Below are 27566 nucleotides of genomic sequence, written 5' to 3' on the forward strand. Positions count from 1 at the left end.
CCTCACTCTCATTCCTTCCACTGGTAGTTGGCCTGTGTCCATCTTTATCACACACCTCCTATCTATCTCTTCTCCTGGTCCATCACCATCTAAATTATTTAATGGATTTTCTCCTCTGCCTCTGCTGAAATAACTTTATTATATAGTGTTAACCTAAAACACACACACGCACCCTGGGAGAAGTAATTAGAGGTAGCCTGACATACTGTATGAACCGTTTGAGCAGCTAAAATAGCAGCATTACATAAGCTGTTGTTGTTCACTGTGCTACAGGAGAAGGGTTCTTCTTATAGCATCTCTTGTCGGCTTCACTGTGATGAGTAATACTTTGTCCCTGAAGACACACTCCTGAAACTCGCTTGAAAAAAAGAAAAAAATAGTGCCGCCCCTGGGAGCAATCCGCACACTCGAAACTTTCTTTAGAAAAAGAACCAAGATGTTCATTGGAGATACTTACGCAAACCACATGTTTGATAATCATGACGGAGCGAGACCCAGCAACACGGAGGAAGATTAGGATGTGAGACAGAGAACGAAGTGGCGGGGATGGAAAGAATTAATAGCTTCAGCGGAGAGAATTAATAGCAGAGAGGGAAATAAAGAAAGGTGGGATTACCAAAAAAATGCCAACAACGCAGGAAAGAGCCGCACACTGTGACTACACGCACACACGGACACGAGATATAGCTTCTGTGTATGTGTGTGTGCTCAGTAGATCATTAAAGCCGCTCTGACATTTGGAGGGAACTCTGATGAAGCCTTTCTCATTATACGGGGTTATACAGAATGCTGTTTTTAGACTCCCTGGCTGCGCCGACGTGCCCATTGGATGCACCGGTGACGGCAAACGATCCGCCATGCATAGCAACAGTAACCAGGCATGGGTGTCGGAGATGAAAGATCTGTTGTGGTGTCTTCACAGCCGGACCCCTGCTAAATTTGGACAAAAGGAGGAATCAAGGTAGAAGCTTAACTGAGACAAGGGATTAAGTGTGTGAATCTATGATTCAGAGCAACAACCAGGCATCATACAGTTATGCAACTTACAGCAAGTGATTCAGTGGTTAATATAGTCTACATACACGAATGCACACATAGACATGCATGTACCCTTAAAAAGACTTGCTAGGATTTTCAATTCAATGCATAAAGTACAAAGTAGTACAAATTCAGCCAGAAGAATAAAAAGGCCCTGAACAATTCTCAGTTATTATTTTGAGTGAAGGTATTCTACTTTCACACACTGCTTTGACCGAGGTTAGAGCAGGTTTGGTTATTTCAAACCTGCTTAGTGTCTTTTCAAAAAGTTCTGCAATTATTGAAATTTCTTCTGCAAGTCCTCTGGTTATCTCGCATTAACTCTTTGCTAATTGTAGAATGTTAATAAGCCTGAGAGATGATGGTACGCAGATTTTAATACTGGCTGTACAGGCTGTCTCCAGTCTTCAGGCAGAGCTATTCTGATACTGGTCAGAGTGCATAGTTTCTTAAATGTCAAGCAGTCTGAGATCAACAGTAAGAGAAGAACTATTTATAATAATGAAACTAAAAGTTTTAGTGTTTTATGAGTAGAGCACAAAACCTTCAGTTTGGATAACAAACATTCTGTGTGTTTGTGTGTGTTTATGTGTGTGTGTGTGTGTTTGCTTCCTATAACAATTATCACCATAAATCAACAATTTCACTAACAGAGCATGCAAATACAAATAAATGTGGTGGAAAGTTAAATGTAGCCGGGGATGTTACTGTCTCTAATTAGAATGCATGGGAATACAACAACACTAATCTCTCTCTGTGTGTGTGTGTGGGGGGGGGGGGGGGGGGGGGGTCCAGGTATTACTCATATTGTGGGGACCTTCCTTATAGGGACAAAAAAGGAACTATAACGTAAATCATTACCTTTTAAGGTGAACAAAACAAACTTGGATTGAGGTTAAGTTAAGTTTAAGTTGAGAGTAAGGGTAAGGCAAGTATTAGTTATGGTTTAGGTTAATGTAAGTAACCAGAAGTCAATGAGACACACCTAAATGTCAAATGGTATATGGACTATATTTATATAGCGCTTCTCCAGTGTGGGCAACCAGTCAAAGCACTTTACACCAGAAGCCACATCCATTTAACTATGAGGGTTTAAGGTTGTAGCAAGGGGCTAGATAATGCATCATGTAAATGAGTGTCCTCACAAAGATAGAATGACTAATGTATGTTCTATCAGTGTGTGCAAAGATCCCATGAACAGCTCCGTTATGAGGCAGGGAGTGGTCAGTTTGAAGCGATTAGCCTTTCCCTGTATGATGCTGCATAGGAAATGATTTCTTAGCATCCATAAGCTTCGGTAGAGCAGGATGTCTGTCAGGGAGTTAATACGCCACGCGGGTTCTGTCTAATGACAATTAATTACAATGAGGAAAAGAGTAATCTAATTACGATGTAATTTCCTCTCGATTGCTCAACTCTGCGCCCGATGGCCAAATGATGCGAGATGGCCCAACGACACACAGGGAGCCGGCAGATGAGAGGAGCAGAGGACATCAGATGGCTCGGAACTAACAAATCTTTATAATTTGACTAAACTGTAAATTGCATTAAGCAGTGAACATCATTTTCCACTGACAGAACCAGTGAGATGAGAAGAACAGCACATTATCTGGTACATTTTTTAAATGTTTATCTTCACAAGATCTCGTCATTAAATTAAGTCTCAACACCGAAACTGCCAGTGGGACGAGATATTTCTATTTCCTCCTGATCTCATTTAACAGTTAATATAATAAGTTCAGCAATTCAAGTTTGTGATAAGGAAATTACGCCCCTTGTCAAGAAAAATCCTCGGACAAGTAGACTTACACGGATCAGAAAGGAAATTATCTTAAGATGTGTGCCCTCTGATTTGAAATAGTGTTAGTGGTAATATCAACACTGAACCAAATGGAAACTAAAGGCTCATTTACACTCAACGTTACCTATATATACGAAAATGGACGGAGCCTTCCGTCTGTACTCTGCATTTATTTCCTCCATATTTGTGCATGGCTTCTGAAAGTTTACGGATACGGAGTTGTGGGGTGGGGGGGGGTGGGGGGGGGGGGGCTCAGTGTAGCTAAAGTTTCAGGCAAAACAAACATTACATTTACATTGGATTTAGCTGACGCTTTTATCCAAAGCGACTTACAAGAAGTGCATTCAACCACGAGGGTTAAAAAAAGCAAAACTACAAAGTGCTACATGTAAGTTTTTTATCCAAGGTGCAGTGGGAAGAGATGTGTCTTTAGTCTGCAGCTGATGATGTGCAGACTTTATGCTGTCCTGATGTGAATGGGGAGCTTGTTCGACCATTTAGAAGCCAGGACAGCAACAGCGAGGGAGCAGCAAGCCGATTGGCCGATGCAGAACGGAGTGGACTGGCTATGGTGCAAGGTTTGACCATGTCCTGGATGTCGACTGGACCGGATTAGTTCAAAGAAGGGTACGCAAGTAGCAGGCTTGTGTATATTCTGTGTAAGTATGTGTTTACAGCACTCTTTGTCGAGAGTAGTGGTAATGACACCTTAATAACAGGTCTACACGGACATTTATACACATACACAACGCTGTGAGTCACCTCACACACTTCTGAGCTCAATGACACGCTGCAATTTACTGCCTGTTTAACTCGTGCTGAGGTGCCGACAAGTGCTCTTACTCATTTTCAAGCATGAGCATATATTCTGGTCATTTAATGGAGCAGGTCGACAACATATGAGATATATTACACCACTGCTGGTGAATATCCTGATGTGCTGCATGCTACAAAAGCTCAGATACAATTTGTCCTTATTCTCTTTAAGAGTTAAGGACAGAGGCTGTCCCAGCTTGTTAAGCCCTCTGAGACAAATTGTGATTTGCTCTTATGGGAAATACAAATACAATTTGATTGATCGATTGATTTGATTCATTAGGGCAGTGTTTAACACTCAGAAAAGTTCATATCTGGATATAAGGCCTTTGTTCTATATGATGTACATACGTACTTTCCACAAAACAGGCACAAAGAAAGACTGATTCACAGTTGAATGGTTCACCAGTCCGCCTGGCTAAGAATAGAGCAGCAGGGAGCATGGAGAAGTCAGTGGGCGAGATTGAGAAAACATGATAGACGCTCTGAGTGAAAGTGAGAGTTAAAGAAATAGAGATGAAGGGAGGGGAAGACAGAGGGGAAATTAAGATGTCAGTGAGCTGGGGACACACAAATAGGCGAGTGAGGGAGTGTGGCTAGGGGAGAGATAAGACAGAGAGGAGGAGAAAGTGATCGCAGATCGGCTGAGCGGTGGCCTCTAAAAGCACAAAGGGGGGAAGGCTCTTCGACAATCGAGTATTGTTTTAGTTTATATGTGTCAGGAGAGCCAGTGACTCAAGAAGAAAATGAGTCGGTGGAGCAGGAGGTGAGTCGGGGGAGACAACAGAGCAGCAGTCTCACCTGTAATAGCAAAAGACACAAGGAGGATTCCTGAGTAGTCATAGCGAATATAGCTTTCATGTGTAATCATCCTGCCAGGTAGGTATTATTATGAAAGGCAACTTTAACTGTTGACATATGCTTTTTATCCATTGCTGCTCATTTTGTCCACAGGCTTTTTTTCCCTGAGCTGTCTCGATGTGCACGATTTTCTCTCCGGGACGTGGAGTTTTCCCTCGAAGGATCCGATCGCCGTAAGCTTTCCAAAACACCGCTGCCAACATTCCTAAAGTGTGTTTCCTAGCTGTGACTCAGAAACGCTGCAAGAAGTAGGGCACGAGTGAGTCACCTCGAAAACACACCGAGCACTAAAATGCCAGGTCTGCTCTGAGGTCCACTTTCACACAGTCTGAAACGCATGAAGAGGCAGAGGACGGGAACATTGTTGTTGAGTTGAGTTTCTCACTACGCATGAAAGTATAAATTAACAGTTTGAAAATCGTGGGCTTATCTGGAGAATTGGGTTTGGGTCGGTGCGGTGGCCTGTGTCGTACTGTGAGACAGAAACAGACACTCAGAAAATGTTATCCGTAGCTGTATCTGCCCTCTGCATCACATCAGCCTGTCCTGCAGAGCTCTCTCCATGCGGGGGAGGACACTGTCCGAGGATTCAGGAAACAAAAAAGGTACTGTACACTGTTTATCAGGCAAACGGATTAAACAGGGTAAACATTGGCCTGTCAGCAGCCAAAGATACCCAGAATCAACACTGCTCTTTGGTATCCGTAGTCATACTGATAGTAGCTTCACTGAAATGTACTCTACTGAACCAGAAAAGAACTGAAATACCAGAATATGGAAGTGATGGAAAATATTGACCAGTATTACCGACCACTCAAAAGTCCCGTTCACACATTCATGCAGTCCTTCTTCTCTCAGAACTTTCTCCATCACACACCGTTCATTCCCCGTCACCACAGCTCATTCATGGTTCAGTATCTTGCCAAGAGATGCCGTGAAAAGCAGTAAAGGAGGTGCCGGGATCGAACTTCTGCTAAGTGGATGACCCTCTCTACGGCTAAGAACAAGGTGTAAAGGACCTTGTCTCGAGTTGAATATGAATGTCAGAGCTTCCAGACACTTGGATGACACCACATAAGCAGTATGGAGGAATGTTATGTTTTTTCTCCTGAAGTCACTATTTACTTAGTTTACTTGAGTGAATTTTCATTTTTAAGTGAACTATCCCTTTATCAGTCTGATCAAGGACAGGAGAGAAACTGAAATCCTCATTTTCACTCACTCATCTACACTGTTAATGTTGACTGTTTATCAGTCTGACTTAATAAAGGAGACACAATCTCAGAGACAGTCTGTTAACCATGAAAACCCTCCCATGACCTGCAAGTAGCACTTATGTAACAGATTACGAGCGCAACGTGACCCAATGCAGTTAATATTGCAGCCATCATAATCATAACTGTTTAACATTGTAATCAAAGTAAAGACTATAATATAATAAGCACAGATATACATGGCTAGTGTAAGAAGGTGCAAATTTGCTCTACAGAGAAAAAAACAACTCAAATATTTTCCGAATTTGCTCATTTTGGCACAACAACAGAATAAAACCAAATTCATAGTGCAGTATTGGAGTGGTAAAAGCTTTTTATAGCAATTGAATCTGCAACCTGGGTGCTTTTATTGAAAGAAGGAGGGATGGAAAATGGGTTTCTCCAACATTACTCACAACACTGAGAGCCCCCTTCAAGTATCTGCACTCCGGGGCAGGAGCTCGAGTTACTGTCGGCCAATTCAGAATAATTTGTCTGACAATAGTAGAGTAGAAAGATGTGGCTGCTATCGATTCTCAGAACAAAGCTGGAATCAATTTCATAAGCAAACTGGCCGTCTTCTTTGTGTCAGGCATTCTTCCCTCTCCGGATCTGGTTCTTCTCTCGCGTCTCTGGTGTGCTTCTAGTTGCATCTACACAGAACCGCGGCAGCACCACAGACATAAACAGGCAGAAGGAAGATTTAAAATAAAGAGAGTGTCGAGGAATTGAAAACACGAGGTGGCGAAAAGAAGAGGACGGGTGTTGAGTGGGTTGAGGGAGCTAAATGGAGCAGAACAGAGTGAGGTGATTGAGTATGAATGTGCGCCAGCCGAACACGCACAAAGAGTATATCGTATATATTTATATCGCTTGTATACACATGTATATAAAATCCCACACAAAAAAACAAAACAGACAACGCCTGGTCCCCTTTAATCCAACTCTCCTGGTGCACTGCATTTCATCAGCGCCGTCCCTCCGTGCACACTGACAGTGTTACCGGGAGCTGCTCTGCTATGGCTCTGTCTTCACTGTCATGGATAAACCTGCTCAGGAGATAAGACCATGTTGAGCCGTGGAGTGACTCACCCATTAAACCGCTGGGAAACCGCTTGCTCGTGTGTGTGTGTGTGTGTGCTTTCTCCTCACCGATACTAATAATAGCAGGTAATAAATAGAACACAGACAAAGCCAAAATGCCATCCCCAACACTCGCCTGTTACAAAACCAAGAATAATGAGACAATGGCAGTGGGCGTCAGGGCTATGAATGGAACAGCATGGGGGAAAAGTGAGATGAATTATGTTCGAAAATCATATATTGGGTCTATAGGAATGATTGGAAATAGCCTTCATCAAAGAGAAGGGTCTAAAAATGGAAGAACACCTTATATAACAACCAGTTTTGTTAAAGTGCTGCACATCGACATCGAGGGAAATAACTTATAAATCCTTATTTTCTAGGGTTTGTAGTCATCATGATATAAAGTATCAGAGCTACAGATGTCACAATATGTGATACAAAATAGGTCATCTTAAATAAATCTTAAAGTTATGAGTTCATAAATGTACCGATTTTTTGGGGAAGACCAGCGGCCATAATTAAATGGCATTAACACTCTCCGAGGTATCAGCTGTTGTCTGAAAATGTTGACAAGTCATGTCCTCGTCAGCTGGAGATTGTCCAAGTCAGACATGTTCAGAACCATGAGAAAATCTCCTGATCTTTCAGGTTATAGGTGGGAAGAGCATGTTAAAGACAGTACATGAAATCAAGCGTTCCCGTTTAGAGCACATCGACACTGTGTCTATCACCCTAAGCCATACAATATCATTGTCTCTCCAAGCTGACATCTTCCCCTGCGTCTTCTACACGTATGGCACCTCTTTCATCCTGCATCTATTCACAACCAGCCCCTCTGGGAAATATCAGGAAAATGTCCCAAAGTTCATAGCATGCCAGAAAGCAGCTTAGGTGAAGTAAGGCTCACTCAAGCTTTTATTAAACTTATCTTCGTTCCATCTTCGTCACAAATATCGTGAATCCTGGGGTGTTCATCGCACCAAGCTGTGAGCTAATTGACCCTAATGGTGATTCATGTAACAAAGCAAGAGCACTGGACAGAAACTAAGTTATGAGCCTCGTGAGGAACCTCAGATGAGAAAGGTTTGCATGTGGGGAGAGGTTTTTAAAGGTGGGAAACTATGTTATTTTGATCACAACTAACTACTCTGCTCCTGCTTGGACACGTCAACAAAAACCTGACCTCGCTTGCTCAAGAGCTCACCGGGACAGATTCTACTGATAGTTGTAAATTGACAAGATCTAATTCACAAAGGGGAGCATGGCTAGAACAGACTCCTGACACAATAACAACACCATGAACACATTACCTCCAAATAGCGCTTTAATGCAGAGATGGAGACATGTCCTCCCACCGTCTCCGCTCACTTTATCTTTTTGTTTTTGTTTTACATCTTTCAGTCTCCATCAGTCATCTCAGGGCTCATTCACTTTCTATTACCCTCCAATTGTTCACATTTGTCCCTGCCCTTCAATTTCATAATTAGGGGTAGAAAAAGACTTGAATTTAAGAATAAAGTACTATTTTAAGTTTGTCCGTCCAGCCATTCATTATCTATTTCAATTATCCTTTAAAGGTTGCGGGGGGCAATCCAAGCTGCCATTGGGATTATTATCTTAAAAGTATTAAAAACGATCCAATCATTGTTAATCAATGTTTTTTTTTTTTTATATATACATTCCTTTATCCTCCTGTTGCATCCAAATTACCCCCCTCCTCTCTCACACATTCCCTGCTCTCTGGGGACCAATCCAACCTGTGCCTTGCTGGTCATTAGGTAACCAGCCGAGCTAAGCACAGGAGCCGGCACCTGAGCTGACCCCTCCCAATCAGCCAATCAATGCATGTGTCACTCGGAACAAGGAGGCCTGATGGCCGACCAGATTGGGCCATTAAGGAAGGAACATGGAGAGGACCCTAATCGAACCTGACCGAGCGGGGGGGGGGTTGTTTTCCCATCACTCTGCTCGTCTTTCTTGGTGTGACCTTCTCTCCCTCAGTGTTTAAAGCGTGGGTCACCTGTGTACATATGTGCACCCATTTGTTTGCCTCTAGCTGGTGTGCATTATGAGGTGGGTAAAACAACAGATTTTGGTGTCCTCATTTTGTTTTGTCTTTTGTTTGTCTCCAGAAACCAGAGGAACCAAACATTACTTGTATAACGGCCATTCGCTAGTAATCTAGATGCTGGATGGATTTTTGTTAGGCCCGAACGATATGGATTTTAGAGCTAATACCAATACCAATATTAGGTGGTAATATATTTCAAAAACAATATATCAGCTGATGTATTGCATCGGAAAATATATTCTAATTGATTTATAAATATATACATACATATATATATTTAACCATAAACTTTATTTGAAACTACAGAATGGCACTCAGTAGAGCCCAACAGTTCCCTTATAAAACCACATCTACATTCACTAGATTCAGTTTTTTATTTTGATCTGCTCTAAACTGCGCACCATCATGGAATTAGTCCCTTAAACATTTCCAATTATTTTCATCAAGCTCAATAATTATTTTCTGATAAATCAACAGAAATGTAAAAAAGAAACACCCTCACAATGTTTAAGTGAAAAAAGATTCCTGGATCTACAGTGAATATGATCCAAACTAATTTATTTTCCGACCCATACTGCATCTTTCCAACAAACTGGTAATCTGTCCAGTAGTTTCTGCGCGATCCTGCAGATCAACGCAGATGAAAACATGACCTCCTTGGCAGAGGTAATAACTATAAGAACCAAATATATAGAGCCTAAATAAAGAAAAATTATAATATACTTTTTTTCCAAAAGAGTATATGACGTGTGCGTGAAAGGCTTGTTTCACTATCAGCGATCACCGATAAATTGGTCAGGCTCTAAATTGTAGGTAAAAGAAGTGTGTGCAGTTTAAATCAATTGAGATACTGACTGTCTGGGTCTACCTCACACTCTCTTGTTTAGGGAGGCACTGATCCAACTTGTTCAGATACTCATGATATCTGCCAATAGTGAGACTTGGAGCAGATTTAATATCTGTAAATCTTCCTCGCTGCTCAGATGCTTGCTGATGCTGCAGTAGCTGTCCACAGTCCTTCAGACTCTGTTACAAACTTTGTGATATATGTAAGTAAAAATGCAACATCGCTGCATCTGTGCTTTGCAGCAGTAGCTTAACACGTCAAAATGAGCTCAAAGTATTAAATGAAGGGAGCAGAACTAATAAATATGAGAGGGTCAGTACCAAGCACACTCTGCTGTGTTTAATACTCAAGCTCAGTTTGTCAGACGGAGGTTTGCATCATGAAAACTAAGGAAACTATCATGGTGGAGGAGCAGAGGAGGAAACTGCTCTATAGTGAGGAGAAATGCAGTGTAGATGGAGGAACAAGGAGTGGTGCATGATTCGGCGATTTTGTTCCAGGCGCGATGTGTTCCTCTGACAGCTGAGAACATCTAAATTTAGACACACCCCTCGTCTCCCCTTCTTCTCCTCCTCCTCCTCAGTGCCTCCCAGCCTCCTCATCCACCCTTTCCCCTCCATTGTGCTCTCCTCATCACCACAAACACAGAGACATGAAAGCCCCATGGTGAAAATATATCGACAGCTCAGCTCAGCCTGCGTCAGACAAGTGTCAGCTGTGCCTGAGTGCGCCAGGCTTTGTGCGTGTGTATGTGTGTGTGTGTGTGTGTGTGTGTGTGTGTGTGTACTGAAGCAACAGCTATCTCAAACTGGTGGATGCCAAAAACAGGTAATGATACAGGATAATTATTCAGGATTTAGGAAAGCATATTTATTTTCCTTTTTGGAATATTCAACTTGTTTCAAATAATTTCAGATTCATTTCTTGATTGATTCATATCAGGTATCAGTCCAAAAGCTAAAGAAATTCTGTTTAATATAATATAAATCAACAAAATGTAAATATTGTTATTTTAAATTTTGTATGGTTTTTGGAAGAGAAAAAGAGCAACACGCTCTATTATATTCATACTTTAAACATTAAAATAAGTAATGGAAAAATGCATCATTCATTTCAATTCTGCTCAATATTGAAATATATCCTACTAATCAGAATAAAACGAATAAAGCCATCTTTCATTTCAGTGCTCTTTAGCTAACACGTCTTTAAGTACACATTCTACAGATCCACAACTCAACTTAATCCCTGGGCTCAAAATCCTGGGTTTAACGTCATAAAACTCCGTCAGCCGTTCCTACGTGGCAGCAGTCTTGAATTAAAAAACATAAAAAAACGGGACCCAGCTCCCTACGCAAAGTCAACGCATCCCGTTAAAGGTTTTCACAGAGTTAATAAACACCTGTAAACAGTACGACCACAAAGGGAGCAGGCGAGCGGGAAGACGTTTGCGGTGGTCGGACGGAGCGGCTGAGAGGATGTGGAGAGACGAACGACAAGTTTGTCAAGATATTAAAGTGCATTGAAAGAAGTCGCACCCCCTGCCCCTCAGCCTTTACCAAGCCTTTGTGGGTGTCCTGTTTCTCCCTCTGTAGCACTGAGGTGTTTTTGGTTTGCCGCTGAGGTGCAGAGTGTGAAGCCCTTTCTGTTGTAGCTGCAGTGTCTGTAATTATACCCTCCAGGAGACATCTTGGAACTGAGTACCACTATTATTGACGTGCAGCCCCAATGCACACTGGCTGCTGCTGCTGCTGCTGCTGCTGTAACAATCCCACTTCAGAGTTCAACACACAATGATGAATACATCAGTGTGGCAACCTCTTGAAAAAGAGGTAGAGCCACAGAGCTTGCTGAATACAGGTTATAACTGTGAGAGCACACCAGCAAAAAAAACTTTGGTGGAGTGGATAATGCTAATGTTATTATTCACACACTAAAATAATCACTCCTCTGTTGTATCTGTATCAGGAATCAACAGCAGCAGGAAAGTAGTTTATAGTTTTAAAAGGTGCACCTATTACTTTGTAATGTTAAAACAAAGAAAAGATCATTAAATGTATCACCCGTTGAAAATGCAGCAAATATTTGGATTAAAATGTGATTTGCACCTTGAAATCTAAAATCATTAAAAACCCTTAGATGATTAGACAAAAGCGAGTAATAAAGGCACCATGGACTACACAGGGTGTGAGACAGAAGTAATAAAGAGAGAAGAGAAGATAAATTTCAGAGTTTACATCCAACAAAAAAAAGTAAAGAAAAGTAAAAGAAAATATTAATATATGGAGCTGTTCAGATCAGGATTGTGATCAGAGGTCAGTAGTACGGTGCTGATTGGATAATGCAGAGTTGATTTACAAAGTACTTCCTGTAGCCAGCAGGTGGCGCTTTGATTGAAAGTCATGATTTCTATTTAGATGTCATCAGGTCGGGACTCTCGATTGGACCAAATATGCCTGAGATACAGAAGCTCGTGTTTTGATGGCGTGTAATCAAACTGTAACGCCACGATCACACTGTGTGACGAAAAATTGATCTTGGAGTCAGTTTTTATCTCCATCTTGATCAAGAATTGATCAAAACTTCTTGAGACCAAATTTGTCCGAGGTTTAACCCACAAAACAAACTTTGCTGCTTGAAGAGGTGTCGTAATTTATGTAGCGTTAAAACATTCGCTATTTACAAGTAGCTCCGTGTAAACATCATCGGTGCGGAAACGATCGACCTCGGCTCCAGGACACAGCCTCCCTGAGGGAATCAAGGTAAACTGACCCTGGCTCAGTGACTCAGGTGATGAGATGTGGTCGCTAATAATAATAATAATAATAATAATAATCCTTACAATTTCAATAGGGCCTCCAACAGTCGGTGCTCGGGCCCTAATAAATGAAAGTGGGAACATTTCAGAGTTGAAATAAAACTGATGAAAAAGAAAAGAGGGAAAGTATATTTCAGAGTTAACGTAGAGCAAAGCCTTTTCAAACTGTTATCTGACCTTGTTGGTGGAGCTGCTGCGTGCTCTTGCTCCACTGCGACAACCCCACGATGGCCACCATCTTGGCGCCCAGACTGGAGCGCCGCTTCTTGTTGCCGGCCAAAGACGTGGAGTCAGGGCCTCCGCTGCCGGGACTCTTCTCCAGGTTGTACATGGCCCCCGAGATGCTAGAGGAGCGCACCACGTTGCGGGCCGCTGCGCTCAGCCCGCCGAGGCCGCTCATCCCGCCAGGGCTGGGCACCTCCACGGAGCTGCTGAGCATCATGGTCCCGCTGTAGGACTGGAGGGCCTGATGTGCTGGGAGGAGGGCGGGACAGACAGTTAGACCGGGGGCTGGGGAGAGAGGACGAGAGAGAAAAGACAGTACAGGTGAGGGTGGGAGAACGGACTGGACAAGCCACATAAAAAACATCTTGATGAAACACTGTATAATATCTTACAGCTGCAGCAACAGCTTCCCAGGGCTGCGGGACAATGAGTTTCAATTTCAACCACAGTTTGGTTTTTAATTAAATCCCCTCACTTATTGCCGAGGCAGCAGAAACGACTTCCTACACCATAAGAAGACAAATACCAAGTGAAAAGCCCGGACAAGTCTTTCTGATCCCCAATAGTTTTGCAAAGTGAGTAAACAAAGAACATAAAGGTCAGCAGGCGAGGACAGTGCAGATGGCAGCAGGGTGTTCAAGTGAGTTAAGAAACATCTCACACACACACACACTCACACACACAAATGTCAGCGCTGGCATGCTGTTGAGGGGTGACCCTGTCTGCTGGTCTTTGTCTCGTGTGGTTTTTTTTTATTCTTATGCTGTGTCTGACCTTAACACTGACAGATGAGAAACTCTACGGCTCTAATCATCACTAGGATGGCTGAATCCCAGGAAAATAGAGCCGTGTGGGTTTGTGTGCATCCACCCAACTTTGATAAACTTTGTTATCCGTAACGGACAGACACAGAGGAGGCCTCTGAAGACATGACAGTGTTATGATGAGCCAGCGAGCACAACACCAGCAGCCTGACAACCAAAGCTTCTTAAAGAAATTCAACTATTGTTAATTGTATATTTCAAATTGACCGTTTCCTACTGTAACCAGTGTCATTTCTTATTCCCTCACTCTGACCTTTGACCACTGTCCACAATCTTATAGTTAAACTCGGGAGGCAAAATGTGAAGAAATCCCCGAAGGCAGACTTGAGATATGATGTTCGAGAACCCCGAAAGGATGTTTCGTTAGGCCATCGTAACCTATTGACCACCTGGATCTAATCTGTTCATCCGTGCCTCTAAATGACTATTTGTGCTAAATTTGAAAGGGTTTTCTGGAGGTGTTCCTGAGATAACATGTTCATAAGTCAAAAATGTTTTTTAAGGTCACTGTGATCACTCCATCTTTAAGTCAAAGTGAATGTTTTTACCAAAGGCAGAAAGTGTGAAAATCAAGTGGATGGATGAACGGACAACCCAAAAACATTCTTCCTCAGACCACTGGACGTCGCTGGTGTAAATGCAAATTAAAACAGATTCAGACATTGTTAATTTTACACCTTTTCTTATATCCTACTGTGACACGTCAAAATGTTTTCAGTAACAACGTATTATTAATAATAGTATTATTGTTATCATTTTCACAATCTCACAGAAAGTACAGTCAATGCACTAATTTGTTACACATATAATTACAAACATAGAAAACAGCCCGGGTTGGGTCTGGACATTATCTGGACTTTGTCTTTCAAATACGAACAATCTCTTGAACACTCAGGCGAGGGGCAGCATCGGGGCAGCATCGGGGCAGATCATGTAGGAGGCAGGACATAATGTTCTAATTCCACTGCCGGAATCACGTTTTTGTTTACGGCACATCAACACCGGCGTCTGCCCTCATAACCACAAGTGCGACGCTTCGGGCTAGATGCTAATGCTACTCGTGCTCCCAGGGATAATTCTAACATGCTGATGCTTAAACACCACCAGTTTTACATTTCATCCAGAGATCCCATGGAACGATGCACACATGTATTTCGCTGCTGAAACACTCCGTGCCGAGGATGCAAATCATAAATAATACAAGTACAGTGAAGTTGCCCTTAATACCTCTTTGAAGAGTCAAATGTAAGTGTGCTGTGCTTCAGACGTCTCAGTGAATCACCATCACTGCGCTGCTTTGTCACACCACCACCGCCATGTTTATGCTTACAGTACAAAAACCCTTTCCCCAACAGCACTTTGTGAAGCAATGCATTCACTCTTACTACAATTACCAAGTGCTACTGAGGACTTATGAAGTCAGGCAGCAAAGGGTACATCTTGGCCTTTTGTAATGAAAGTTGTAATAATTACCTAAGGAGATAAGGTTGGGGGGGTGGGTGTCATGCTTTTTACAGAGGTGCTGCAGTGACATTTTTGTTTACAGGCGAGACGGGAAAGACAGGAGGAGAAACGGGGATATTCAGGCTTGAAACCTAAATGCAGGTGAACCAATGTGTCCTTATTTCCTTCCTCAGTCGTATTCCACTTCCTTGCTCTCTCCTCCCTCTCTTTTCTCTTCCAGCCCGTGTGCACTCTCTCACCAGCGCTCTAGGGGGGCCTCTGTGCTTTGAACACACAGCGAGAAGAGCGGCAAAAAAAAGGGGGGGGGGGGGGGGCAGATAGACGGGAGACATTCAGAATAAAATGTCGGCTTTCAGAGAGGCGCGAGGACAAGGAAGAACGAGGGAGCGTTGAGGACAGAGGGAAGGAGGAGTGACATGGGAGGAGACGATGCTTCATAATGAACGGACGCAGAAAATGCTGGAGGGAGCCGCGGCCCGATCTGTGAGGAATAATGGAGTGAACGAAGGAGGAGAACGTGACAGTGATAACGACTGAGACATGCATCCAAAAATGAAGTCAAATCTGCTTCATGGTCCCCTGGTGGATGGCTGGAGTATAGGTCATAATTGTCCTCAGGTTAGCGGAAGGCACATAGACCCAAACATAAGATGTCAAAGTACACGTCAAACACAAATATCTCAAAGATGGTGTCTGTCAATTTTCACCCTGATGTTTAGGAGCTCATTTCAGGTGAATTTGTTTTTAATTTGTTTTTTAATGAGATTGACTCGTGATTGGTCGAGCACTTGCATTGATGGGATCATGCTACCGGGCTCCGTGCCGCAATCGCTAACGTCTGTGCAGACTCTGGCTCCCAATGCCCAAGATGGTGGCAGTCGTATCCAGTATATTTTGGCTTAATTTCTGGATAGTGGGAGGAAGTGAAGAGGTGTTATCCCTCCTTGTTTACAGTCTATTGAAATCCTCTGTCCTGATCCGAGAGTTTTTTCAAGTGTGTGGTTTTCTGTTTAGCATGTGACCGAGTCTGACGTCTCCTGTGTATGACCAATGGTCCTTCTGCATGATATCTCTGATGGCCCCTCAGCCAAGTAAGACTGTCCACACTCGTAAACTGATGCAGAGTTTCACAGGAGAGAAAAAATGATCTTCCCTTTTCAGTCACTCCCATAAAGATATGGCTGAGCGATCCATTAACGGCCCCTCTTTAAAGCTGCTCTCTGCAGACAGGCCACACCGCCACTGCTGGTCTTTTAATTAACCTACAGTTTAGCTGTTAAGTAAAGAAGGAAGGAAACACTGTGGGTGTTGGCAGAACAACATACACCTATAATACATCATTTATAAATCTGTTCATAAACAGTGACGTCTCTTATTCTCGTTTTATCTTCCTATTAATTGGTTTTACCCATTTTTAATCTGTCTTTATCTATTGATTACGCTCATTCTTTCTAATTTATTATTTTTAGGGTTTGTTGTTGGATGAGTCTCTTTGGATGCGTGTTTGCCAACAGCTTTTGCCTGGTGCCAAATTTCCCATGTGGGACGGCAGAGTGGGAACTGAACTGAGTCATAAATAAACAAACAAATAAAAATATCTGTCAGCAGATTTGTGTCTGCCATTTGTCATCTGTCACATGTCATCAGCTATTTAAAAGAATCAGCCTTTTATCTTATTGAACGAGATCTCTAGGCATGACACATGACAACATAATTTGTATTAAATTACAAACAAACAAATGATGAGACAAAGGTTCTCATCTTCAAACTCTGCCTTTTGTTATTGTATTGATTGTATTGATTACATATTGTACGTTTAAGGAGCTGATATTTTTCCAACAGTTCGAGGTGTGCTTCTGTAATTTTCTTAGGTAATTTGCATCAAAATCTAAACTACAGGATGCAGCACAAGCAATATATCCTACATGTTAAGAATTGTATTGAAAATGATCAATAAAATCTGAAAAACTCGATTATACATCTCTCTCTGAAGAAAAGGTGACCGAACGACAAAGGGAGAAGTCTGAGAAGATCAAATGAATGAGAGTATCACACACACTTACATACATCTAAGATATTTACATATCCTAGATGTATGTAATTTTTTACACTGCAAACATTTGTGATAAACAATCCTACTGGCAGTGTGCAAGGACAGACAGGAGCTGTAATGCACTTCCTGCTGAGGCTACCATGGAAACTTGCATGTTACGACATTGTGTGTGTCTGCCCAGCGCCTGCTGTCATTGTGTAAGGGTGGTATTGTTGTGTGTATGTGCATGTGTTTGTATGTGTGGGTGTCTGATGCATCCCTCTGATCATAAGGGGGGCTCTGAAGGCGAGAAAACAGACGGTTGGTTTTGCAACTACGCCGCAAACACAGAGGACTGTGACAATGCCAGGCTGTGGGATGACTGAGAGCCAAATGGATCACACACACAAAATCCCACACAGCGATACCCACTGTAGTGCAAGCACACATATGCCACACTGACTGTACGTGCCAGAGTGTGGCAGAAGAAAGAGACATAATATTGAATGACGGAGAGCGCTGACACCATCTTGGCTGATGGACTTAAATCAACATCCAAATCTTATGTAAAAACACTCCGACATTGATTTTTTCGATTTCGATGCCACGTTGAACGAGAGAGTTCAGTGGATCAGACACAAACTGACCAGATGCACTCAAAGCACCATTAAATATACACAAACTTCCTATTTCACGCTTTGGAGAGCAATAATACGGTCGGCGATCACGAACACAAATCTGAATCATATGCTAATAGCTGTGAAATGAACAGAAAGCGGAGTTGACGAGGGGCCTTCGCTTTGTCTCACCCATCGGCCCAATCACCTTTTTATCCAATAAAATCTTTAATGAGGTGTGTCGTTGAGTTACTCCTTCGACATCACCGTGAGACAGCGGACATAAATCCGATCCGTTACACCATGTTTTACACAAACTGCTGCTGAATCATGCTGAATGAGCCTTGGCAGGCAAGCAGAGGTTTACACTTTCTCTATCAGATCGACAAATACGGGTCAAATTAGCCCCTGTCAGGATGTTTAAAGATGCAACATGGTATAAAATTGCTCATTTAACCACCTTATACCTTCAGAGACATCAGTGAGTCAGTGCAGTGTTCACAGATTGTATATAAATATGGACAACAAGGCTTCACTTCCTCCCACTATCCAGAAATGAAGCCAAAATATCCCAGATACCGACGCTACCATCTTGCTCTGATTATGTCATTGGGAGGCAGAGTCTGCACAGCAGCAATTTGGGCAATGGAGCCGTGTTAGCGAGGCACCACCGATACACATGCTCAACCCATCGCAAGTCAGTCTCAGCTGTCAATCATGTAATATGATATTTATTTCTTCAAAAATAACTTAAAGCAGGCAGAATTTATGACATATACTGCAGCCAGCCACCAGGGGGCAATCAAGATACTTTGGCTTCGTTTTTAGGAGGCTGTCATATCATCCATTTTCATACATCGTCTATGAAAGTGGCTAGTCTGTGTTACATGAAAGAATGGAGAAGTAGTGCAGCCCAGGAGGCAAGAATCAATGTCCGATGGCGAAGAAAAAAGGAGTGATGTAAGAGAAACAAAACAGGGTTAATAGTAGTGTCGTTTTTAACAACTATTAAAAATGTAGCAAATACTATGAGGACCTTTAAGGTGCATTTTAGGTTCTGGCATGATAACATTTGTTAACCTAGTACACAAAAGGAGTCACGTTCCGTTAAAACTTAAATCTTATTTTCATCGTTTTTTGTGGTTGATTTTTGCAGTTATGAAAGTGTGGAACTCATCATAAACTGTGCTCCATTTTTATCAACCTCAGATGGGCCAATAAAATGTTACGGTGGTTTATATAAACCACCTTATTTGAGGGTCAAACCAAAAATGCTTCCACCGGTAATGCACTGACCTACTTACTTTCTTATGAAAACTTGACAAGTATGATACGCGGAAACTGAGCTTGACAGCTTAGACTGTAAAATGATGGATGTTTACTACTCGCAATTGGAAAATAAGTTTGGTTACCACGAGGGCTTGTTTTTCTGACTGATGATGTTTCTTCCAACATTGGAGCTGCAATATCTAGATCTCAGTAATTACCTTTGTGAGCAGCCTGTAATGTACAATCATGTACATGAAACTTGAGATGTGCTAAACTAGAATTATTCATGCTCTCTTCAAATTATACTATATGAGCTTGGGAAGTTTGACCCTCCACTCCTTTGTGTTCATAGGATGTGAGTTCATGAACCAGACATGCAGGAATCACAAAGACTTTTGGGAAGTCGGCGGTTCCGTGTTTGCAGGAATAACAACTGCATGAAAATATCTTTCTAAATACGGGCATGAAACCACACACACAAACACAGATAACCATCAAATCGCCAGAGTATCATTTAAAATGTTCATTCACTCATCCCCCTGCTCCCCCCCTCTTCAACACTAATCCATCCGCAGCTGAGCTCGCAACAGAGTGTTTTCATCTCAGCAGTGAATCAAATACCATATACAGGATTGAAGCCAACAGCCTTATGGAGAAGTGAGATATCTCATATCACTTATCGTCCCTCAGCAGTCTCTGAGTTTAGCTGCACAACACTGTGGGAAATCTACTGTGAAAATGAGACGCATCATGTCAATGTGTTATCTTCTTTTTTCTCCCCGCAGGCACACGCAGACTAAACAAACTACTGTTTAACTGTTTCATTTATTTTCTTCACATGTAAAAAGTTGCTTGTGGGGGAGGGGGGTGGGGGGAGAAAAGTTCAATTCCTGACTGACTCATCTCTCACCACGTCTGTCCGGCCACTGAACACACTCTCGTTCTGCCCTCTTCTCCTTTTCATCGCCATCAAAAGAGTGGATGGTGAAGTTACCCCGTCAGCAGCAGGGGGATTGGAGAGCGCCAGCAGAAAATAGCAAAATAAAAAGCCAGAGTGGCTGGGCTGGAAGGAAAGTGGGTTAAGAGGGGTGTGATGGATGAGACTGCAAGCTTTCCTGACTCATGGCCTGCTTTCTCTGGTGACTAATGTGGTCCCAGTGACTTCTCCCTCGCTACCCCTCAACCGCCCCCACACTTCTTCATCCCACCTGTGATGCTGGTGGCCGGCCTGGGGCAGAGAACCACACAGGATCTCACCCTGCTTGCCATGCCTGCAACGCCACGTCCCACGGCTCGGGGAGTGATCTGCTAAGAGGGGGATGCTACGACAGACCTGTAGGGACACAGCCAGGGTTAACCAGCACACGCCTTCCTCTCTTATTTACCCCTTAACCTCTGGAAGGGATGTGTGCACTGGATCATAGTCAGATCCTGTGGGAGGACAACATAAGAGTTGCATATCTATCTCTCTGCCAGCTTATGTTTTTAGGACGTCTATCGTAGTCTTTTATACGTAACCTCATTTTTGGGATGCTTGCGTGTTTAAGTTTTTGGCTGATCTGACACACTGATACATATAGTGTCTAATTATAGCTAGCCTGAATGTGTAAAATTATATTATATTTTGAGACTTGAAATGTAATTATGCTGTCTAAATTCAAATATTCAAATAACTTACTGAGTCACATTTCTTATGGAATGACTTATTATGCAGTCCATTGAGAGGAGCATGAAACAGACCTGTTATGCCTTTACCTCAACATAGCTGCAGATAGTTTGATATGTAGAGATAGTGTCTCCCAATTGTTGTCAGATCTCTTTGCTTTACATATTATTACAAGTACTAATATTATCTTATTATTATGATCTGCATGGATACCTTCTTGTTCTGTTTGTAGTTTTAATGTTTGATAGTTAGACATGTCAACAGCAGTTTCGGATTTCCTTCACCTGAATGAGTCATACGCAAGAATCTAATCAAATTAAGACGTGGCGTATTTCGACCTCAGTCATATTATATAGGCATATATGTCACTATTGTTTTTGATAATGCCAATTATCTTATATTGTTCTGTTTGTGCATTTCTTTTCTTTTGCTGATTAATGATTATTTTCTCTTGTAAAGCATTTTGTAACTTGCTAAATAAATGCAATGTTTTGCTCAAGTGGGATGAAATGTTGACGTGAGTTACAATCAGACTATATGCTCTGTAACACTTGAACAAAATATTCTATTAGCAATTTGTGTAAACATCATTATTTAAATAAGGTGTTTTTCAGATTAAGGTCAATAGTCGGATTTTTATTGTCCATGTTTAAAGGTTCAGTGTGAAGAATTTTGTGACATCTAGTGGTGAAGTTGCATGTTGCAGCTGAGTATCCCTCACCTCACCCTCCCCTTCCAAACATGAAAGACAACCTGTAGCAGCCTTCAGTTGTCATAAAAACTCAAGAGGTGTTTAGTTTGTCCAGTATGGGCTACTGTAAAAAAAAAGTAGCCTCCATAGCAAGGACCCGCTGCAGATATAAATATAGAGTACTTAAATATAAAAGGGCCCATTCTAGGGTAAAGAAAACAACAATTTGTACACATTGTGTATCAAACTTCTCATGTTAGAAAGCATTGCAGACTTTTGTCTCCATGAAATGTGTTAAGTTAGCACGCGAGTAACCAACGTGCACATGATGGAGGTCACCTTTGCTCCTGCAGCAGCCTCAAACACATATGAGGTGTGGAGTGGCATTGATTTTTGTTTGAGGACTGTTGTGTTGCTTGGATAATAACAACCTCTGGCATTTAACCAGACGATCACCTGACACTGACAAACAAAATATATATATACAAGTCCACATGCATGTGAACGTGTCTAGATGTGATTGTGCAAAATGATCTTGTAAATAACTTTTGTGTCTCATTAGCAAATCCAGCATGAAGCGGGAAGTGAGGTGCAACCCCGACACAGCCATCCTTTGTAAACCCATCACATACCAGCTGGCCAGGGAATTGTGCGTTTCAAGTAGTTGTCCACAAGTGCTAACAAATAATAAAAGATGCAGCCACACACACCTACACACACACACACAAACACACACACACAGGAGCCTGCTCAATACTGTGATAACTGCTCTGCCCATTGGTTGTTTTCATTTCATTTTCATTTCAAAGAAGAACCAGGAGCAGCTATAGATCTGAAGTGTGGTCAGATGCATCATTGCTTGTGTGTGTGTGTGTGTGTGTGTGTGTCTGTGCACTAGACTTTGCCTTTGCCCTTTCCAACTACCAGTTTTGCGTAGCGTGTGTAGGAGTGTGTGCATGTGTGTCTGCGTGTGAGCAGATGCTCTTTGATGAAAGATGATACAGTGCATAACGGCCCGACTGGCCTTTTGAGTATCCAGCTTATCTGATACTATCTGACGCATCTCTGACTCTACAACTCAGACTCAAACACACACAAGCACGCACACACACCCACTTACGCACAGATATTTCAACCTGGTGGATATTTCAGAAAGTCAGGAGTACGTCTGGCCTCTGAACTTGAGCGGTATGTCGGCCACACCCTGCAAAACGTAGAGCTAAACTGTGACACAAGCACATGAATTCTTCATAAACACACTTGTGAGCTGTGTTGCGGCTGTTTGAGGATGTAAAATTCAATGATCAGTAATTTTTTTCTCCATCTTCTCTGCTGGTATAGAATGCAGAATCTGTGGAAAATGGCTTCTATGTATAAATACGGGACTTATAAGTGCAAATGGAGACCCAGAAACGCGGCTCTCCGAACCACAGCGTCGAGTCTATTTCCAGCTTTAACCGTCTCAATTCTGTCTCAGTGGATTATTCAGGGGATCAAGTGTGACTCAGGCGAGGATTTCAAGAGTTAAGCACGTGGAGGATTATTCCCTTTCTTCTTTAACACAGGGCCAAAGAGGGTCCACTCCTTCATTTTACTTCACACCCTGACCTAACAATTAATCAGAGCTTTAAGATTGTCCGATTTCCTTAGAGAGATTCAGAGAAAACACACAAGCCCATTAACACAGTAGCTCTGGAGCCGCGTGGCTGGTTTGTGTCCCTCACAGCACAGGTGGGGAGCACAGTTTGAACCGCAGAACCATGAGTCGTTGTGTTTGTGTGTCTGTGTGCCTACATACATGCGTGTGCAGCCATGGGATAGAATCTCACACCTCAGCGTGCACTTGGCCTGACCTGATCCCTGGCAGAAGACAGAAAATTACGAAATATGCTTATTCTCTATACCCCACAGTCCCTCCCTGCTGTCACAAAAACAAACAGAAGCTGGGTGGCAGCTCAGCACAGACTTGTCCTTGGGCCCTTTTTTGTATACCATTGGCCCCTAATAGGCCACCAACAGTGCCAACCCAGTTCAAATACAGCGAAACTTGCAATTTGGTTTTGGGCAAGTAAACGAAGAGAATAAGTTACAGACATGTGCTGAGAAGAGAGACAAAAGCATCAGAGACAAATAACTGTTCACACTCACAACTAAGGACAATATAGAGTCTCAAAAAATGAAATCGTCCCGATGTGCGTACAGAAAGACCCTGGCTGAACTGGGATTCGTACAGAAAGACCCTGGCTGAACTGGGATTCGAACCAGATACCTTCTTGCTTTGAGAGGACAGTGCTGACCACCGCACAACAGACGCAGTAACACAATAAAACACAATGCAACTCTTTTTAGTTAAAACTCGGTTTGGTTGCTTTGACCTAAAAGTGCAAAATACTAAAGGTCTTAATGAATAATTCGATAAATTAATTTAATCATGCATTGAGGAGTTTGCAACATTTTTTGAAAAAATCTTTGTGTTTGCATGAATGCATATTAGCTGGTGCACATCATGTCAAACCACCACATCAGTGCCTTTAAACAGCTCATGGGTGGAAACATAAACCTGGAAGCTGCAGGATGTTGGAGTATGTGAGAGCGAAGCAAGTCTTTCCAGCTGATCGTAATGATCTCATGTGCTCAGCACCTCAGAGCTCGGCCCCGTGCGTTGTCACAATAAAAGACACGTTCACACGACTGCACCCAGGTTGAACCATGCACGCTCCTCGCTGTTTTCACCGATCACCTGCTCGGCTGCTGGTTGCATGATTCGTGGGCGGGAGCATCAATCCACATCATTCATGCATCGCCCAGTGCAGAAATGGAAGCACTTCGAGCCCCTGGAGTAAAAAGAGAGATCTTTGCACTCACCTCTTGCAGCTAGGACCGGCGAGGTGAAGGTGCGGGGTGTCGGAAGTTGTCAAATAACTGTTGTTGTGTGTCGTCTCTGTGTGAATGTCATCGTTCGGCTTGTATAGTTGCGGTGCTGGTGTGTGTGTGCGTGTGCGTGTGCGCGCGCGGTGTCCGACTGCTCCTCGGCTTGGTGCTGCTGCTTCTGACACTGCACGCGCTGCTGTGGAGACAGGGAGGAAGGGAGGGGGGAGGAGAGCTGCGCGTATGAGGTGTTTTTCAGCCGGTGTGGCAAACAGCGACATCGTGTGGCCATGTGAGGCAAGCACACAATGCGTGCGTAAATCCTGTGGAGCTCATCTCCTCTTTGTGTCTGGGAAAGACGGAGGGATGAGGGTGCATGAGGGAGGGAAGTCGACCACTTGCTCATGCAGGAAACCCTCTGTTTCTCGCCGGCTGATAAATATAACAGCTGTAGTTGAAGTTGTGAGGTCCTTTGTACGGCCACTGACTCTGGATCAAAAGGTAAGACCCCAACTGGGCCCCAAGATGTTAGGGACACACACCCAGGTCTGAGCAGCCTGTGGTGGGCCTGCCTTAGCAGAGGGTGTCTTGTGAATTAAAGGCCAAAACACCCAATGACGCTATGGTGAACAACTGATGATATGACCATAACATCTGCTGGTTATTGCTAATCTACTGGAGGTTGGCAAATTCACTCAAATGGAAAGAACACTCACTATCCGGTTCCATGTTCTAAAATCTGTATTTTGCAAGACTTGTCATAGTCATAGTTGCATTGTCGTTGCTTGGTCACCACTTCAAGGCAATGCAAATATGCAATTCCTGCAGGTTGATGCATTAGCACAGACATTGCTTCATCGCTTCCTTCTCCTCTGCTCATGCGGCAGGTTCTGCATGCACAGATAAAATGAATATAATGGATGTGATGTAACGTGATTTTCTGTTCAGCCTCTCAGTGCCACTTAGGTCCACTTAAGTTCAAATGATCCAGGCCTCGCCGTGGTCTGCTCTCAAACACAGTGCATATATTCTCTGCCCTGACACTGTTTACTCAACACAGCGTGTTATTACTGTGAGAGGAGGAACACGGTGCCCTTGTCCTGATGGGAACCCATGAACAGAAACCCAGCTCCTTACCCTTCCAGGTGAAATATGTGCCACTCGGTCACCCATGTGGCAAGCCACTGAAATAGGCATAAATCAGGAGCCTTGGATCAATGCCCTGTTTCCCATAGGCGAGCCGCTGTGGCCCATCACGATCAATTCTACCCAGGGAGTCATTGTTCCAATTACTAAGCCTGGTTTTTCTCTGTTGCAACAGTAAGGAGGGTCGACTGGAATCAGCCCCCCCCCCCTTCAAACATTAATACCCGGCACTGAATTCGAATCAGCTCATTTCCATTCTGCAGAGAGAGAGAGAGAAGCGGTGAATGGAGCATCTGTTGCTGTCATCAGCTGATATAGTGACCACGATAGCTGTGCTGTAGCAATGAACACAATGTGCGTTTAAGCAGTGTGTGTCATAAAGAAAAAATGCTGATCAGGGAGGAGGAATTTCAATAGCTGCAGGCAGGAGTTATAATTCAAAGGATTGATCCGCTCCCAGCTCGACATACATACACAGCTGCAGGACATGGTCTAAATAGGGAATAAACAAGACAGACGGCCGTGTTACCCCCTATGGAAATGTGTGTTAAACGTGTAAGAGCACAATATACGCCGTGTCACTGGTGAATGTGGCTGGAGTCAGGTCAGAGTCTATTGAATTACAGTGTATTTTGTGATTTTACAGGAAGGTGGGGCAGGTAGGGGGCGGGAAGGAGAAGTGTGTACAGTGCATGAAAGGTGTGTGTGTGTGTGTGTGTGTGTGTGTGTGTGTGTGTGTGTGTGTGTGTGTGTGTGTGTGTGTGTGTGTGTGTGTGTGTGTGTGTGTGTGTGTGTGTGTGTGTGTGTGTGTGTGTGTGCTCGTGCTTGTTTTTGTCTCCTCTTTAGGACATTTTCCAGCACTGGCCTTGTCAGGACCAGTCGACCTCATGAGGACCAGAGCCTGGTCTTAAAATGCAAATCCTCGGTTGTGAGGTCCTGGTTACGTTCAGGGTTAGACAAGAACTGGTCATGGTTGAGGTTAAGGATAAGGTTTTATTAGGCTGTCCAACATTAATAGTAATAATAGCTTTATTTACACAGGACCTTTTAAAAGAGAAGTTTCCAAGTGCTTCTCAAACAATAACATATTGATATTAATAATTATAATTTCATAATTTTTAATTTAGCACAGCAAATTATATAGAATATTGAAATTCAAAGACAGCTGATAAAATAATACAGATTTTAAAAGTGATATGATATATTAATGTTATTAAAAGAAACATAGCTGCACAAACCTCTCACTCTGTGTGTATGTGTACTCATTCTTGTTTCCTCTTCAGGATATTTTTTGGCATAAACACTGTTAATGGATGTCCTCACAAAGAGAGAAGTAAAAGTTGTCTTTGTGTGTGTGTCTGTCTGTTTCAACTCAAATGTCATTGCTCCCCCCCTGTGAGTACCCAGCAGTCCCCAGGTGATAGGAAGGAGGAAATTACAGCATTCACATATAAACAATTCTCACAATTTAACACAACAGGTCATATGAGAAAAAACATAATAATTTCTTTAATATGATTGAATTGTCTTAATGCACTCCTGAGAAAGTAAAAGATTCCCAATAAAACCATCTGTTTAGATGTGTGCGTGTGTATGCGCGCACGCAGGCTTCTAAAGGCTCATCCCTCCCTTTTAATATGTGCTCTGATCAGTGCAGCTTGAGAACACATTACATAAACACAGGCAGATTTGATGATGCATCCGTCGTTCATTAGATCTGCTGCTTATTTACTGTTAGGGAAACAAACATTCACAAACATCCCTGTTAATCACTATAGGTGGATGCAAGATTTATATATGTTTAACTGGAATTGGCCTTTTTATGAGTCTCTATTTCAATCGTTCATTAATACATTCAATTATTTATGTGTTATCTGTTCACAAGGGGCTGGGATGTTACTGCAGGAGGTATGAGGATGTTGCACACTGTTGTTGAGAGTAAATGTTGGGATATCAGTTATGTGAATGTATAAATTGTATTAGCTATGTGCACTGCACTTCTAACCGGGACATGAAAAATGGACTTGGAGATGATCTGACTCACAAATACACACACACACTAACACATACACAGCTCACTTGCACCTCTTGCTGATTTCACAAACTCACTGTCAGCTGAAAATATGCCCCCGTCAGCAGAGCCCCTATAGCAGCAGAATAGCTTATTGGTGTCTCT

The 27566-nt window shown here is 42.7% G+C and overlaps 1 protein-coding gene across 1 annotated transcript in view; it reads right to left on the reverse strand.

Annotated features, from left to right (window-relative positions):
* rims3 (regulating synaptic membrane exocytosis 3) overlaps positions 1 to 24395 on the reverse strand; it is a 36949-nt gene extending 12554 nt beyond the window's left edge. Inside the window, exons 1-2 of the mRNA XM_053447539.1 lie at positions 24242 to 24395; positions 12766 to 13098 (exon numbers count right to left, since the gene is read on the reverse strand). Coding sequence (XP_053303514.1) covers positions 12766 to 13030 — 265 coding nt within the window. The 5' untranslated portion in view covers positions 13031 to 13098; positions 24242 to 24395. The remainder of the gene's footprint in view (positions 1 to 12765; positions 13099 to 24241) is intronic.
* Between the last annotated feature and the right edge of the window lie 3171 nt (positions 24396 to 27566).

This window comes from Pleuronectes platessa, chromosome 18 (genome assembly GCF_947347685.1).
Source record: "Pleuronectes platessa chromosome 18, fPlePla1.1, whole genome shotgun sequence".
Lineage (NCBI taxonomy): Eukaryota > Metazoa > Chordata > Actinopteri > Pleuronectiformes > Pleuronectidae > Pleuronectes > Pleuronectes platessa.